The sequence below is a fragment of the Sturnus vulgaris genome, chromosome 3 (genome assembly GCF_052056855.1).
Source record: "Sturnus vulgaris isolate bStuVul1 chromosome 3, bStuVul1.hap1, whole genome shotgun sequence".
Lineage (NCBI taxonomy): Eukaryota > Metazoa > Chordata > Aves > Passeriformes > Sturnidae > Sturnus > Sturnus vulgaris.
The window spans coordinates 37,207,807-37,224,821 of NC_142245.1; the positions used below are offsets into that span (position 1 = coordinate 37,207,807).

At 37.6% G+C, this 17,015-nt stretch overlaps 1 protein-coding gene across 1 annotated transcript in view; it reads right to left on the reverse strand.

The window, feature by feature from the left end:
* The window catches only part of HEATR5B (HEAT repeat containing 5B), a 55,697-nt gene that overhangs the window by 24,233 nt on the left and 14,449 nt on the right, over positions 1 to 17,015 (reverse strand). Inside the window, exons 14-23 of the mRNA XM_014876675.2 lie at positions 16,900 to 17,009; positions 15,836 to 15,999; positions 13,623 to 13,798; positions 12,266 to 12,371; positions 10,722 to 10,912; positions 8,984 to 9,143; positions 6,128 to 6,317; positions 4,638 to 4,807; positions 2,186 to 2,330; positions 1,098 to 1,337 (exon numbers count right to left, since the gene is read on the reverse strand). Coding sequence (XP_014732161.1) covers positions 1,098 to 1,337; positions 2,186 to 2,330; positions 4,638 to 4,807; positions 6,128 to 6,317; positions 8,984 to 9,143; positions 10,722 to 10,912; positions 12,266 to 12,371; positions 13,623 to 13,798; positions 15,836 to 15,999; positions 16,900 to 17,009 — 1,652 coding nt within the window. The remainder of the gene's footprint in view (positions 1 to 1,097; positions 1,338 to 2,185; positions 2,331 to 4,637; positions 4,808 to 6,127; positions 6,318 to 8,983; positions 9,144 to 10,721; positions 10,913 to 12,265; positions 12,372 to 13,622; positions 13,799 to 15,835; positions 16,000 to 16,899; positions 17,010 to 17,015) is intronic.

Consider the following 17,015-nt stretch of genomic DNA (forward strand, 5'->3'; position numbering starts at 1 on the left):
AAATTATTGCAATGCATGCTTCTTAGAAACTAAGGCATGCTTCTTAGAAAGCCTAAATTTAAGCAACTGAAGAGCCAAGAGATTCAATATAGAAAAAGGCTATGGCAAATCAAACATGGATGATGCCAGCTCATAACAAAGGCGTTTTGAGAAGGCATCCAGGACCTCATGTTGCTGATTTGTAAATCTCTGCTTAAAAGCAAATCACATTTTGGTCATATGCCAGTTAGTTGGATCAAAGGAGTTCAAAGTAAAGTCGCTGGCTTACAGTACACCTGAAAGAAATTTAGTTAAATATGGTTTTCTCTGAGACATGTCACCTACTAATAAATAAATAAGAAACTGGACAACCATGTTAAAAACTTTAAGACCCATCCTACATGAAATAACAAAAGGACATGCCAATTTAAAACTCAGGAAATGAGGTCTTTCTCACTGGGCAGATTTGTGGTAACTACATTGCATAAAGAAATTATTGGTAGCATTACTCATCACTAAATGTAAAGCTGGCAGCATTTAGATAGAGCTTCAGGATGAACTCACACATGCCAATAAACAAGTATAAATGCAAGGGAAATGAGCAGATTCTGCGTCATAACCATCCTACAAGCTGAAAAACTGGAATAAGGTCTCAGAGGACAAAATCTGTGCAAACAAATCAGCAAAGCTGAACAACAAACAAAAATTTCATCACCATGGTAACCCATCATCACATCAGTAATTCACAAAACCTCACAGAAGAGAGCTCAGGCTGTGTACCGGAGTTTTCCCTCTGTACAAACCTGATGTACACGAGCTAAGAAGGATGTCTGCTTTCACTAAGATACTGAAATGTCAGACTTACAAACACACCATTCTCCATTGGAAATCCTAGTTCAAGCAGCTCGTTTTTTACTTTTATGAGCAATAGTCTGGAACCTAACATCGGTAATTCCTTCTTTCTGTGGCAGTTTAATTGTACTACAATCAAAGTTCTGTATACAATATAACCTACATCTTAACCAGGATAAAAGACAAGCTCCAAACCAATATTGTCAGAACATGCTAATGCTAAGGACATATTGTCATTTATGTGAACGCTTCGACAGAACACTTACCACTGGAAGCTGCAAGGACATCCTTACAAAGCATGAGCCAGTGAGAAAGGTTTTCCACTGCCAGAGATGAGAGCATGTGTCCCAGAGTATCGTGGATATCTGAGCACAATTTCCGATCAGTCTCCCGATCCAACATTCCAAACAGGACGCCCTCCAGGCCTGTCTCTGTTATATTGACCCCCTGATGCCGGGAATGAGCATCTCGCCGAGAGCCAGCTCCTGGCGCAAAAGGATTCATGTCTGCAAAATGAGAATAAGAAAGCTTCCCTAAAATCAGGAATTCAGTTTTAAAATTTGGAGCAATAGACTTGACTTGGACATTGTGTACCTGTGTGTATAGTTCAATCAAACATGCTATTGATACTTTTTTTTGAATCAGTGTTAGAAAGATTCTAATACAGCAATTAATTTCATCTGCAAGGCAAATAACACCTCCAAGTTTAGTTTAAAAAGTTAAAAAGTTAAAAAAGACCCCCTCTCTTCAAAGGCACATAGCCCATAAATTTGTAAAAAACCTAATAGTACTGGACTCTACAGACTCTTCCCAGAGACAGACTTAAATGGTATCATTTGAGTAAGTTCACAATTCTTCATTTGTATGAAAATTGTGCAGATGAACAGTGCTCAGCCTCCTATTTTCAAAATAAAATGATATATGTAAGAATTAGACCAGCCAGCAAAGTCCACAGGCATTGCAGATGTGACGCTAACAGAATATAACACAACCAGGCATCTCAATCAAACAGCACATCAGTAAGTCAATTTTCAAAATAACAAGAGCTGCAACACCAGAAGAACTGTAAAATGCTTCCACTGTACATACACTGTGTTCCCTATGTGATGGCCAGTCGTAATAAGAGAGAGAGGTTTAAGTCTAAATTTCATAAATAGTTAAATCATAAACAAAATTCCAGAGATAAGCAGGGATGTGGCCAGAAGTCACTGAAGTCAGAAAGGACAGTCGAGGGTTTTTTTCACTAAGGGTACAAGGGACTTTTGGGCTTTTTCCCTTCTTTCTGAAGGCAAAGCACACATATGCACACGTGCATTCAACTGTTACAAAAAGGCCACATGACAGAAATACGTACTGATGGCACTGCTCTCTTTGTCTCCAGCATTCTTTGCTAAGCTCATGGCATATTCACACACTTCTGATGCCTCCCTCTGAGCAAGCTGTCGTAAACATGCAACTGCAGCCCGGCGCAGCAGCAAGTGAGAGCTGCACAAATGAACCTGAAAGTCAAAACCATTACAGGTGAGTGAACTGCTGCACCCCAGTATCAATAAATCAATGCTGCTAAGGACTAAAAGCATTCTACTTTTCAGTTATAAGTCATGTGTGAGCTGCTGGGAATCAAGTTCTGAAAGTTCAGAAGTAAGCACTTTTCATAATATACAAATATGAAAATAAAGCTGACATACACAGAGCTGACAGCTGTCACCTGGTTAAAGAGATAACAGCTTAAATATTGGAACTACTATGTCAGTGTGATTTAGATTAATTACAGTTTCCCATTTGTTACACTCCAGTACTACTCTGCCTCATATTCTGCTATAGCTGTAAATCACATTCTTTTAAACAAAAAGCCATTATCAGGTGCACCACACATGACAGCTATCATAAAACTTGTGTTTCACATTAGTAACAGAATCTATAGCATTAAATCCTTAAAAATTACTCTCAATAAGACAGCATCAGATTTTTTTGCTAACCAACACTGGCTTCTAATTCCTTTGAATCACCTAAAGCACAAGCAAATATTTTTCTTACAGATGAATTGTGTATGGTGTCTATTTTTCTGAAAGGAAGTAGCTGCACAGAAAAGTGAACGTTTTTCCACAGTGGAAGAGATGAAGACTGCCCTTTAAGAAACTCTAATTCTTTATTTACTCCAGGGTAATTTGGTTCCAATAAACCAAACAGCCATTTATTTTCTTGGTATTAGGTTATTATGGGGATGGAAAATGCTTCCCTAAATGAAAGGGTTCTACAGTTCATAAAGCATTTTAACAGTACATCTTTATTCCACATATGAATATACAAGAATTTAGTCCTAAAAAAACAGGCAGTCTTTAAAGAACTTCTAAACATCACACTGAGGTTGTTTTAATGACCTAAAACACAGAATATTTGGGAGATTTATTAATGCAAAGGGTATTCCCTGTTTCAAGTTACAAACCAAATAACTACAAGTTATGAAGCCAATGCAGAAGAAGGAATTAAAACAAGAGTATGGAACTGCATGGTTTAATTTTGATACCTGGCATTAATTCCATTTCAAGAGCTGCCTAATGGTGCAGGTAAGGCAGACCTTGCCTACATAACTATGCATCTACATTATGAAGAAATGCCCAAGACAACTCAGAGGAAATCCTAACAAACTAAGTGTAACTTGAAAGTAAGGAATATGAGAAAGGAAAACAAAAATAGTTTTCATTTAGCAGAAGACCATAAACTAACAGGAGAGAAACAGTAGAAAACCATGGGAAAAGGTTCCAAAACAGCACTAGTCATTCATGTATGAACTTCGTTGTCTGTAACATCACCCACTAGTATTTACAGAGTAAATGGCTGTAGGGATTTTCCGTCATATTGTACATGTATTCATACTAAAGAGCTTACCTACTTCAGGGTGTGTTGTACCCCTTTCATGCAAAAATTTGTGAAGGGACAAGTGACAGATTCTGTAAACACAGTGCACTCCCAGACGTGCTCGGGGTAGGGTGGGGCTTGGGCGTGCACAGGGCTGAGGAGAAGCACCTAATCATGAGAGGATGCCCTAGGGAAAATCTGGATGGCAGACTATGAAGAAGGTCCAGTGATGGCAAAAGCAGGATTGCATTCCTTCAGGTAACACTGAGTCATCAGCACCACAAAGAATGGCATAAACAACTTTACAAAACACCTAACAGACATTAGGTAGAAGCTTTTCAAATTTCTCAGTGTTAGACTACTGAACCCTCTAAAAATAACTTTTACAATAGTAATTATTAAAAAATCCCCCACCTACCTACACCAAAACCACACCCACACGACCTTTCCTCTTATATTCCTATTTGGCATGTTTTGGGTTCAAGCCTTTGCCTTACTTCCAGGCTTAAGCCAAGACTTGCTGACAGAGCACTCATGAAAGAAGAAGGCAACATTAACAGCATCAGCACAAGAATTTGCATGTCTGCTCCTAATATGCTTACAGTGGTAACATAAATCCAAAACCTGCTACCCTCGCTCACTTCCCTCTTTGTATGCAACTTGTTGGACCAAACAGAGCATTTCAGCATCTTTTTTACTCAGCTCTATTATTAATAAAAGCTTGCTATCTTACACTATCGAGGGTGAAAGAGAATCAGCCCCTATGACTTCAGTTTGGGCAGCATTCTGAAAATATGCAGAACAGCTTGGGGACTCCAGTGTTTCTGCAAATATAACTTGCTTATTACATATGGCTGCCCTTGACATCTTGCTAAATATTTCCCCTGTCCTCTGCTAAGCATATGTATAAAACTTTGAGGACCAGAAGGGATGCATTTGATACTCACACAAAGACTGGGAACCAGACTGGACAGGTTGACATGCCGTGGTGCAAACATATGAAGCTGCTGAAGGCAGGATATAGCAGCTGCCTGAACAAGTGAATCTGAATGGTCTTGTGTGATTGCACATCCCACCAAACAGGAAGAACGGATTGTTGAAATCGTAGCTCCATTACCTAATGATGTAAGAGGATATCCTTAACACAGCAAAACTTTTCTACCGTAACTGCAGACTTAAAACCTTTGAAAAGGAAGAATTATTAAAGCTTCAACATCTCAAAAAAGAGTTATCAGATTAACATGCAATTTTTCTGATTTGCCATGTAAAGTAGAAACACCAGAGTTTCAGTATCAGCATCTCTTTTCATACAGATACTGTTTCAGTATCTCTTTTTCAGTTCAATTAAACAACGTCCTGTCCAAATGAAATTCTGGATCAACGATCTCCAGTCAGAAATATTGTGAGACTATCTTCCCAGGTCATGAAACCAGTTAATTATCTGAAGTCAGATTTTAAAAGCCTCTTCCATTTTATATACGTATAAGCAATATTTCACGCACTGAGCCACTTCCTAAAATATCAGGTAACTCTTAAGCTCATATCTATGTATGCAGGCAATGCTAATTAGCTCCAATAGATGAGTCGTACTGCTCTACTACAACAAGCATTTTAAAAGAACAGTATTTAATTTGAAGAACAATCCTATTCTGTATTTTAAGAAATAATCCACATCAGGTTTATAAAATACTTTGAATTACAGAAATATAACCAGCAAAGATATTCTACTTAGGTTATTATTTTAAAAGTTAATCATATTCCAGGTCAAAAGGTTAACACACAGATACAGAAGTTCAATTAAACATCTAGAACTATATCATAACTAAAACCTTAAGTCTAGCTATTTAGAGTTAAAATTCCACTAGTGGTTCTCTGGCATTTCATCAAAGACCATCCCATAAATATTCCTAAAAATCCCAGTTAGACGAAGTTACAAATCCATTGTTTTAACATCTAAGGCACAGAATTTCACAATGTTTGGCATGACAAGATTTTAAGTCTCTACAATAAGGTACAGAGATCTAAGGATATCAAGAATGAACGGAAATGAGTTATAGTTCACAGTATCATCAACTTAAGTGTCAAAGTTAAACACGTGTTAAGAAAATGGAAGAAAAACCTTGTCTCATGCCCCACAAAAATACACACAGCAAATATGCAGCAAGGGTTTCATGGCTTACCTACCATGCAAATTTACCATTAGCCAAAAGACCACACATCCCTGCAACTTCTTTATACAAATCTCAAACTGCAGTCAAAAAAGCCCCAAGCAGTCATAAGGAGGATCAAAGTGAGTTTGTTTGCAGGACTGTAACCAAAACAGTCAACATCGCCTCCCCCACCAGCAACTAACAGAAGTTTATATTCTTCCCTTTAAGGTTACAATATCATCTTTAGACAAGGTAAATTTTTTCCTTCTCTTCAAATTCCCACTAACCTTGCAGCTCAGGCCCAACAGTAGTTATTATAGCTCCAAGGCACCTGCCCAAGCACTGATGTACTTCTGTGTGTGATGGTGGGACAGTTAAGAGCAGGGTGAGAACGAGGGAGAGCGTTGGCTCCACGTACCCACGGTACATTGGTCCACTAGAATCCACTATCAAGGCAAGTGAATGGAGAGACCAGGTCTACCAAAAACACAAAGGAATGTTTTTCAGTAATGCATTCAGGAAATTACAGTTTTTCATGCAGTTGGAGCCTAGCTCTGTACTTCTGTTCTTAAGCACGTCTAATTCACTACTCTGACTCCAGAAGTGTTTCCAAATTTCCAGGACCTCAAGCAATCATCTGAGAGTTTTAAATATATCTAACTTATTCTTTGGTCATCAGCAGTTTCGGGGATAATGGAAATAAGGTGACAAAGAATTAGAGGAAAAAATATGCTTAAGCACTTCAAAGAAGAAAAAATAAAACAGAATAAAATACAAAGAAGCACAAACAACACATCTACTTTAAAAAAAAAGGAAAAAAGAAAACTGACTTGAGACAGGAGAAAGAATCATTCCACTATAAAACTCGAGGCAGAGTCTGAAATGGCAGCTTACAAAGCCCTTAGCAGAGATGGTCTTTTATATTCCAGTAGGAACTGATTTTCATTACAGGCTGAAAGGTTCACATGCATTTTTCTAACTTTCTTTTTAGCAGGTACAAGAAAAAAAAGCAGTGCTGTTCAGTCAGTGTACTACAGCATGAGAAAAAATAGTGAAAGATAGACCCATTTCAGTTGAAGGTTAGTAAACAACAAAAGAGCAAAGTATTCTATTGTAATTGTCAAAGCAAGGAGCAGGCAAGAGAATGGTCCTTTTAGATACTGATATTTCATTGGAAATAAATTCCAATGACAAACCTGAAAGCATTAGCTATCTCTCCATAACATCCTACAAAACGGTTTTATTTCAGAATTTTCTCACATTAAATACATGACTAAGATAAAAGAGTATTACTATTACAAAGCTAGACTCTGAGGAATAAGCAGGAAAACTTGCCTTTAAAACTCTTACTTTTTAATCCTCTCTGATGCAACCTGAAAACCATTAGCACTAGCAATCATCTAACACTACAGTCCCAATCCTGTGGTAGCACATTACAGCTTATCCTTTCATTCCTGTAAACTTCCATTATTCATACTTTCATACAGTTTCTGTGTAACCAGAAACTGATCCAGTGAGGGATGAAGTTTAAAAGTTTAGCTTTTCACAGTGGCTGGGTGCTGTATTCTTAACGAAAAGTCAGGTAGATATGCAAGTCCCACCTTTTTTTCTCATAAAACATTATTTCTTTTTAAAATTACTGGTGCACGATTATATGCCTCAAGTTACCCACTCATACTTGTTGGTTATGTATGCAAATTGCACTTTGTCTTTCCAAACTAAAAAAATTGAAAAGAGACTTAAAATTATATTGATAGATTTTTTTAACATTATCTCAAAAAAAACCTAGGCTTGTTTTCCCAAGTGATAAGCCTTGTTTGATTTTTTTTTCATTGCTCTGAGGAAAAGAAATAAAAAGATATTCAAGCACATGTTCTATCAAGTTAACCAAGCTGTAAGTATGATTCTTCATGGGGGCTTCAACTTCTCAGGCTGTGAGTATAAAGTGCCCCTACTCATGGGTGGCACCCAATTTCCTGCTACTAAAGCACAATAGTCACCATTCCAGACACTCATTTCCTTGCAGTAATTTATGAAAAGGATGACAAGAAGTTATCTGTTATATTATGCAGTTACTTCACAATCTTTAAAGAACAAGAGTTTTAGATGGGATACTTGCTTTTACTCAAAAAAGTTTCAAGTTTCTTTTTTTTCCTTCTCAAGCAATTATTTTAGTGCTTTGATACATTTCGTTGCTGAAGGAAAAAAAAATCAGCACTTTTTCCTCTAACATTCAACTTCCTACAGTACAGACACATGTACTGGCCCATCTAGCCCTCTTTGTTTTACAACAGACACAAACAGAGGTGTAAAGGAAAATAAAGATAGACCAGGACACTGACCCCTCATACTTTGCTTTGAGAGAATAAAGACATTTTCTTCCAATTTTCCAGTATTTTCAACTTAAGAAGTGTTCTGAACTGCACAATGTCTATTCACATTCAGCAGCTCCATTACTCTTTCAACAGCACGTTTAGTCCCCTTTCTACTACACCAGCAACTTTTAGCAGTCAAGTCATCCTCTTGTGACACTTCACATATCTATAGTCCACAGCAGACAGAAATCCCTCCCTATCTTAGACTTGGCTCCTTCTGATTCCCCACTTCTGTCCCCTAACTGCAATTCAGCCTGCAACAGATTTCTGTGCTCATAACATAACCCTGCAAAGATGATGTCCTGTATATGTACCACATACACAGGAATTATTTGACAAAGAAAACTACTGCTCATTACCTGAGACCCCAGTGAGTGATTACATGTCAGTCAGCAGCCAGTTATTAAAAGCTTCCTCTTAGGCAGCTAAGGCAATATCTAACATATGCTGCTTTAAAGGCAGTTTGGAATATGCCCACAGTGCATCACTCTGGCACAGCTGACAAGCAGACACATGTCCTTCTGAATTAGCTTGACCACTTCCAGCTGCCTCTCTAAATAGCTATGAAAATACATTTTCATTACACTACCTGTTTGGGATTCTATACTCTGGGAGTTTATAAGAAAATATTCACTTTCTTCATGCTCCCTGGCACATGCTACGTCTTACATGTGACAACGTCTACTAAAGAATATCTGAACAAGTAGTTTAATTTTTAATCTTCATTTTGAACATTCTAAGTTATTTTCTGGTGATTGCTTTTTTTACCTGGACTTCAGGAGAGGTTCCATCTTGTGCCAAAGCCAAGAGAATACTGACACTAGTTTTCAAATGCTGTCCAGAACCTATTCCACCAACATACCGATGGAGACAACCCAGAGCCAAGGAATGGCCTGTTCTTGATACAACGTCTCGAGCAGATTTTAACCTATCCATGTTTAAACATAAATAAATCAGATCATTCAGTAAGTTTGTTACACAGAATCTTTGAAGTACTACAACAGTGCAAAAGACAAATAAAATTTTGCAGGCCGTCTTACAAAATCTTGAGAAACCTAAACAACAGCAAAAACAACGTACTCTATGTTGCTATTAATCCAGGTTACATATAAAACAAGAGGAAAAAAAGGTATTTTAAAAGGTATTTATTTTCTTTTTTTCCAGTGAGAACTTGACCTTTTAGATGAAGAAGGGTTTTGAGGGATACAGAAAAAGAATCCAGATTTTACAAGTGTTTCACAGCAGACTAATTTAATAATAATTCCAAAATCATTACAGTGAAAAGGAATCAGGAATAAAAAAATGACAACACACACTGTGTGTTGAAATGACAAAGAAATCCACAGCTACATCTTCCACTGCAAATCCTGTTTTTTCATACAGCTGTTTTCTTCTGCAGCTGATTTTTACAGCTTTTTCAATATAGCCTTTTTATTTTCTTAAATAGAAAGGCATTTGTAATGAAATTAAAACAGAATGAGTAGCATTTTCAATGATCTAGTTGCATGAAATTTTATGCATTGACTTATTGAGTATTTTCCACAATACTACTTCTGAATGCATGTCACATGCATCACTTGGTAATTGAAGCCTTTCTGGAGGGTGAGGAGGAGAGATAAAAGAAGAGATTTCCTAATAGGGACAAAGAAAGATTTCTTTTCCCCTAGTTGACTGTGTATGAGAGACATTCATGCTCTTGGCCATCAGTGAGCAACAAAGTATATGCACATCTCAAATATAAAAAAATTACTTGACTATCAACAGAATGACAATTATTATCAACTAGCAAGTTAATCTAGATAAGAAACTAAGGAAAGTCCCAGTAATAGAAATTCAAGGAAAGACAGCAAGGATGATGTACTTTATTACAAGATGAAAGGGTGAGAAAAATTTAATTACTCAGATGTAAGAGAGCTGGACTGAGGCTATGTGCATTCACCTGGCCCAGCCAAAAACATGGGCTGCAGCCCCGAGGCAGCTGCATTATGATTCAGAAATATTCTGATGCCTTAAATTTAAGCAAGAAATTGGGAAACATACTGTCTTGTTGCTTCTACCAGACATCTTTCTAGAGAACCAAGATAAATAACAGAATATGACAAAAAAATACGGGCCAGTAAATCAGTTCAATCAATGTGTAAAGAGGATGTTTTAGTGAAACAGAACCTCTATTACATAATTCTTATTACAGACATACTTAATGTAAGCTGTGCTTATCCATCTGAAACACTTTAGTCACCTTCAGGTAACTCATCAAAAGCTGTTCACCAGTATCACTTCACATTCCAAGTGTTTAACAACTTAGCTTTTATTCCTCATATGAAATAAATCCAAAAGAGAAGAATCTGTTTGAAAGTGTCTTAGATTAACATAAGCATAGGCATCAAGCATGAAAGAAGAGAATAATGAATACAGCATTTAGAAGAGGAATCTTCCAAACTGCATTAAATTACAAATTACATTAAATTGGAATTTTATTTCATTTTCTGAATTAAAATCAACTTACTTGTCAAAACTGTACTGAGCCATTCTAGCAATGAAAGAGGCTTCTCCAACCACTTGAGCCATTCTGCCAAGAGCTTCACCTGCTGCACATCTCAAAATAGGGTTAGGATTATCAAGGGCACCCATTACAAGCGTCAAAGCAGATTTGCGGACTTCTTCTGGTCCCAATGTGCTTTTATTCTCAGCTAAACCCTACATTAAAAAAAAAAAACAACAAAACAAAAACAATTCCAACATCCCAATGTAGGGGAGAAAAAGAAAATATATTCCATCAAGTGAAAACTGTGATTTGGCTTTTGTTCAAATTTGTGGTAGTTCATCCTAAAACACATTGGTTGAAAACATCGAAAACTCAAAATGAACAACATCCTGGGTCTCATGATGTTTGCCAATACTCTACCTCTAGCAGATGTGTTGCACCAGCCTTTTTTATCAAATGCATTACCTAGATGCACCCTAGTCCTACCAAATCTGATCTAGCTTTACACAGGACATCTCAGGAAAAAAAAAAAAAGAGAAGCTTTAGAACATCTAACAGCGAAAATCTAACAGGAAAACCACAGCCCAGTTACATTTCTACAAGAATCACTTAAATTGAAGACATTATAGATACATGAAAGTATTTTTTTCTTTATCATCACATCCTTCTGAACATTTATATAGCCTCTTATATGAAGACTCTACAAAACAGTAACACTAAACGGTGCTTCTGCAGTTTCTTTTACTCTGAGAGAAATAATTAAACACAGGTAAAGTAAAAACACTGCATGTACTATAAAGCAAGAAGCCAAAGGCTCTACCTTAGATTGTAATTTTCTGAAGTCCTCATTTCACCTCAATTTTGACAATTTTTTGACCACTTGGCATGGCATGGGAGCTTCCAGAAATCTGCCTCAGAATCTGCATTTCAACTTGCAGCAATGTAGATCACGTTTTTAAGAATGCAAAGAACTGAGGTACTGTTTTGCCAATGTGTTTTGCCAATCAACCAAAGACATGGAGCTCCAGTAACAGCTTAAACTGGGCAGCCATTATTTGTGCCTTGCTTTCTGACTTGATAGCACCAGGTTGCATTTCCAAGTCTAGATAGAGAGCACACAGCAGTAGCTGCAGTCAGTGGGACTGGGCATAAGGACCTAGAATTCTGTGCAACAAGGCAACCAAACCCAAAGCTATTAGTGTCTTCAATTACACAAGCCACGTCTGCACAATACTCTGTGACTTGAGGGATTTTCTGAGTATATATGACAAAGTACTTAAACCCATGACTCCAGTGCAAACAAAACCACAGGACTGAAGATGAAAAAGCAGTCTGAATACTATAGAATGCTGATGACTGTAGAATGCTGACTACATGAGCCTCATCTGTTCTCTATACTGATACACAAAGACAAGAGCTCAAGCTAGTATCCAGAAAAAAATTCAATTGTGGAATTTGCAAGTTTTTGAATTCCTGAGTAACTTTATTAACATTCCTCTAACACCCCTTTGTACTGAACACAAACTAAAGAACTTGGGCTTTCATTACAAGTTTACAAGTCCTACCTTCAAGGCACTAAGAACAGCAGTAAAGATATTAAGCTGCACAGCTTGCTGGCGAACACCTTTAGCCTGCTTGACACATTCAGCAAAGTGATCCAACATCTGTAATCTAAAACAAAGGAAATAACATAATTGAAATGACAGCCTTGCAAAACACAAACTAAAGCACAGCTGGTAAAAACCATACACAACAAAAGGGCCTTTTAAGTTCAGTAACAGAACTTATGCTTCAGGGGTTGCAGAAGGTATTCACTATAGGTAATAACAGCAGAGTTACTCTGAACATCCCTTTGCTGGTTCGTCAATTCATCCACAAATATTTACTATTCCTTTGAAGAAAACACCACCAAGATGAAGTGAATCTTCAGGTGCATTTGGCTGTATTACTAGAAAGCTATAAGGACCAGAGTAGAAAAACTCTGTCTTTCCACTACCATTTAAAATAGTGTTACCCTTCATATTTCTTTTTCTGTTTCTATTGTTTTTCTCATTTAACCTCCATTTCTGTCCCCATTCCTCCCCAGAAAACATTACTGAGAGGAGGAACATTCCCTAGAAGATACCAAAACCAGGAGTGTAATGAATAATCTGCATTCTTAATTACTCAGCAGTTCCCAAGCTACATCTTTTCACAGTAAACAACAGGTATAGACCAAGGTGAATCTCAAGTCTATCCTGCACTTACTACAAAATTAGGTTGACTGCTAAGAAAAAACTGCTCTCATAAGGGTTGCACTGAAAGATGATTTTACGTTGAAATGCTTCTTAGAACTGCTTTCACTCTGTGCTCAGGGACAAATTGCCTAAACTGAGTAACAAGATTAGTCCTGACAACTTGCAACTCTGTCAAGGTAATGTGAAACACAAAGGAAAATACATTGAATTCCATTTCCTCTTTTTCATTGTGCATACAATTCCTTGCAGACTATAAATCAAACGGTCTTACTTGTGGAAGCCAAATGAAATTCAGTAGAGGCCCCTGCTGTTTTCAAGGCTGATTTGAAGTTAATTGCAATGGGTACTTTTGCAGGAAATTTTGGTTGCAGAGATACTACTACTGTTAAATGCAGTATGAAAAGAGAAGAATCTAGTCTCCATCTCTGAACACTAATCTTCAAAAGAGATAAAACTAAGGAAATCACTTTATTTCTAAAGTGATTACACATATTCTGGAATCTTGAGACACAATGGACATCCAATACTAAACTCTGAATTTAAAGACAGTTGAAACCTTAGTCAATTCTTATTTCAGGAAAACAACCAACCAAACAAGCAAACAAACAAAAAAACGTTACCAATGTAACAGTATCCAGAGAAACAAGGTATTAGGTTCTGAAATTGAACACTGATGTCAACTGACCTATGTTTGTATGAGACGTGAGGAAAAACCACACCAAAGAGAGCCACAGATGCATCAATGACAGATACTCCCAAAGGAAGGGGACCAGGTACAGCTTCACCAGCAGGGATGCGCAAATAAATAGAAGAGGGATCATGTTCCAGAGCACCACTTCCAGACGCACTGTTAGGCTGAAGCTGCAAAATACCACACAACACAAATACCTCTGAATATACCTTGGCATATAAAATTTGGAACTAGAGATAACCAAAACACATATGCAGTAGTTAAAAACAACGGAATAGCTTACAAATACCTGAATACAAGTGCAGTATCCCCATGCATACATATTAGCAGTTACAGGGTCAGCAGAATTCTGAAGGGTCAAAACCATTAGCAGCTAGATAAATACACAAACTATCACTTCTTAAGGAGTGAAAATTAAGAGAAAAGCAGATTAATTCTGGTACTAACAGTAGCTTCTGAATCATTGATTATGAAGTGTCATTTCAGAAAGAAGATTATTCATTCACGCTCTGAGCATAGAGTTACAATACAGTGTATTAAATGATCAGTTTTGGCTACAATAATGCCCTACACAGAAAGAATTAGAAACAGTACTAAAATTATTAACTCTGCCATCATCAAGAAAATACTTTCTAACCATCATTCTTTCATGAAACGCTATTAAACAATCATCTATTTTCTCTGAAGGAAAGTCTATATTCCTATATCAATTATTTAATCATGAAACAAAATTAGAATCTAGTAGGTCTGTATTCTTAGAAGGCCAGAAAACACAGCAAGCTTTGTTGACACCTCTGTATCAAAAAATAAAACATGACTAAGCACAAGAGAATCATAGAATGATAGAAAGTTTGAGGTTGGAATGGATCCTAAAGATCATCCAGCCTCAAAGCTCCCCTGCCATGCGCAGAGACACCTTCCACTAGACCAGGTTGCTCAAGGCCTTATGCTACTGGCTTTGAACACTGCCAGGGCTGGGGCATCCAAAATGTCCCACAGTTCCTCACCACTCTCACAGCGAGAAATTTCTTCCTAATAGCGAACCTAAATTTTCCCTTTCAATTTGTGCCTGTTACTCCTTGTCCTATCACTACAGTTCCAGATGAAGAGACCCCTGCAGCTTTCCTGTAGGTCCCCTTCAGATACTGGAAGGTTGCTGTGAGGTCTCCATGCAATCTTCTCTTCTCTAGGACAAACAGCCTCAATTTTCTCAGCCCATCTTCACAGGGGAGACCCTCAAGTCCCTCTTTCAGCTTTGTGACCCTTGTCTGGACTTGCTCCAACAGTTCCATGTCCTTCTTATGTTGGGGACACAAGAGCAGAGGGGCAGAACCACCTCCTTTATCCTGCTGGCCATGCTGCTTTTGATGCAGCACAGGATTCCACTGGCTTTCTGGGCTGTGAGCACACACACTGCCAGAGTCCTGTGGCAGACTACAGATCTCCACTTACCAAGACCACCACTGTTTTACAGGCAGGAAGTGAAAAAAAAGGGGCAGGAGGGAATGAAAAAGCTCTGTGGATTGAAGACTGCACTGGAAGTCTACTATGTTCTCCACAAATAACAAAGGAAGTTTGTAAAACTCTTTTTTGCTTTGACAAGCTGATCTTGGCTCAGAAACAGCTTCCCACACCCTTGGTTATCAGTCTTGGCATTTGGATTGGCTCCATCAAACCTTCTGAGAAATCCTCCCATCATTAGATGGCTGTTGCGGAAGAGGCGTTGTCAGCCAACAACATTGTGTCAACACTTTCAAATGAAATGTAAGATTTCTTACTACACCCATAAAACCAGTCAAATCTTGTTTTGCTGTAATACCATTTGCAATATTGATATTTTGACAGCAGTTTCATTACAAAACATGTTAAGTGAAACCTACTTTTCTCCTAGTTCAAAAAAATGTATATGGGAACAACTTCTACACTAGGCAGATTGGCGGATGGGAAGAAATATTGAGCTACGTTTTTTTTTAAAGAAATGAGGCTGGTTCACAAAGCACAACCCTATGAGTAACATCATGCAATTTATATCTCAGCTGTAGGTGGTTTTTAATCAAAACAGTACCCTGTAGATGGAAGCACTTACATCTAACAAAGCTCTGAAATAAGTCTAAAAACAAGGTATGAAGCTCCAGTTTTAGAAGGCTTCCGCACACACACATCACACAGACAGAGCAGATAATTAATTCTTCTAGCTTTTTTGTTACCTGATCTTCAATTGACTTATGATCTGTTTCCTGCAGCCAAGAACCGAGCAGAACACTATCATCATAGTGACAAAGAGACCTTAGGAGTGATGTGGTTGTATTAGCAGAGTTGTCTGTCAAAGTAAATTCTGCTACCAGCTCTCGAAGAAGTGCATTAAATGATCCTAAAAAGACAGACATTAGAAAGAATCATTGCTGCTTCTTAGCCAAAACATTTCAGCTAGTGATCAGAAGTTATAAATGTGCCATTACTTCAATTTTAGAGGTAGCTAACAGGGAAGTAAACCTGACAATAATAGAGCTGAGAGCAAGGCTTCAAATGGAACCGTAGGCTCTCAATTCCCAAATCATGGGTACCCAAATACCTAAATAATAGGTAAGGTTGGGAACCACTGGAGGTCATCTAGTCCCACCTTCTGCTAAAGCAGGGTCCACTAGAGCACATTACTCAGAATTGTGTCCTGCTCTAAACAAGAGATTGGGCCATCCTTTCAGGATGACAATCCAGATGTAGAAAATACCTGTTCATCCACATGATCATGTAAACATACTGAATTAACAAAAAAATCAAAGAAACCCACAAAGTTCATCTGTTGGGCCATGTGACAGTGCTTTTGGCAATTTACTAATAGCAGATCAGTGTAACAGCTCAAATCAGGTTTAAAAAAGAAAACAACCAAACAAAAAAATCAGAATGTAACCAAAACTAAACCTCCATTGTCACATCTGTTTTTCAGTATACTAAGAAATAAAGTTCTCTATCTTTTAAGTAACAATGACTTAAAAAAATCATTATTTGATCTCAGACCATGATCTCCATACCTCTCAGTCTTATAAAGGGGACCATAACTGCTATACTCCAAGTGTTACTCTTCGATGCTTTGCAATACTCATACTCTCTAGTAATACTGTCAAGACGACATACAGAGGATGAGGAATATAGTACAAAATTCTTGGAGATTCCTAGAATTGCATTTTGATTCTTACAGCTGCTTCAAAGATAAGCATCACAAGTACTAAGTAGAGTTTTTACTTTAACAAAAACTGTAAAAAAATTTATGTACCTTCATATGTCTTCGGAGGCAATAAAGCCAATATATCATAAAGTCTTAAACGAACCATAGCTGCACTGGCTTTGAGGTGAGCTCCATGGGCTTTAATTACTGATGGAATGCTACAG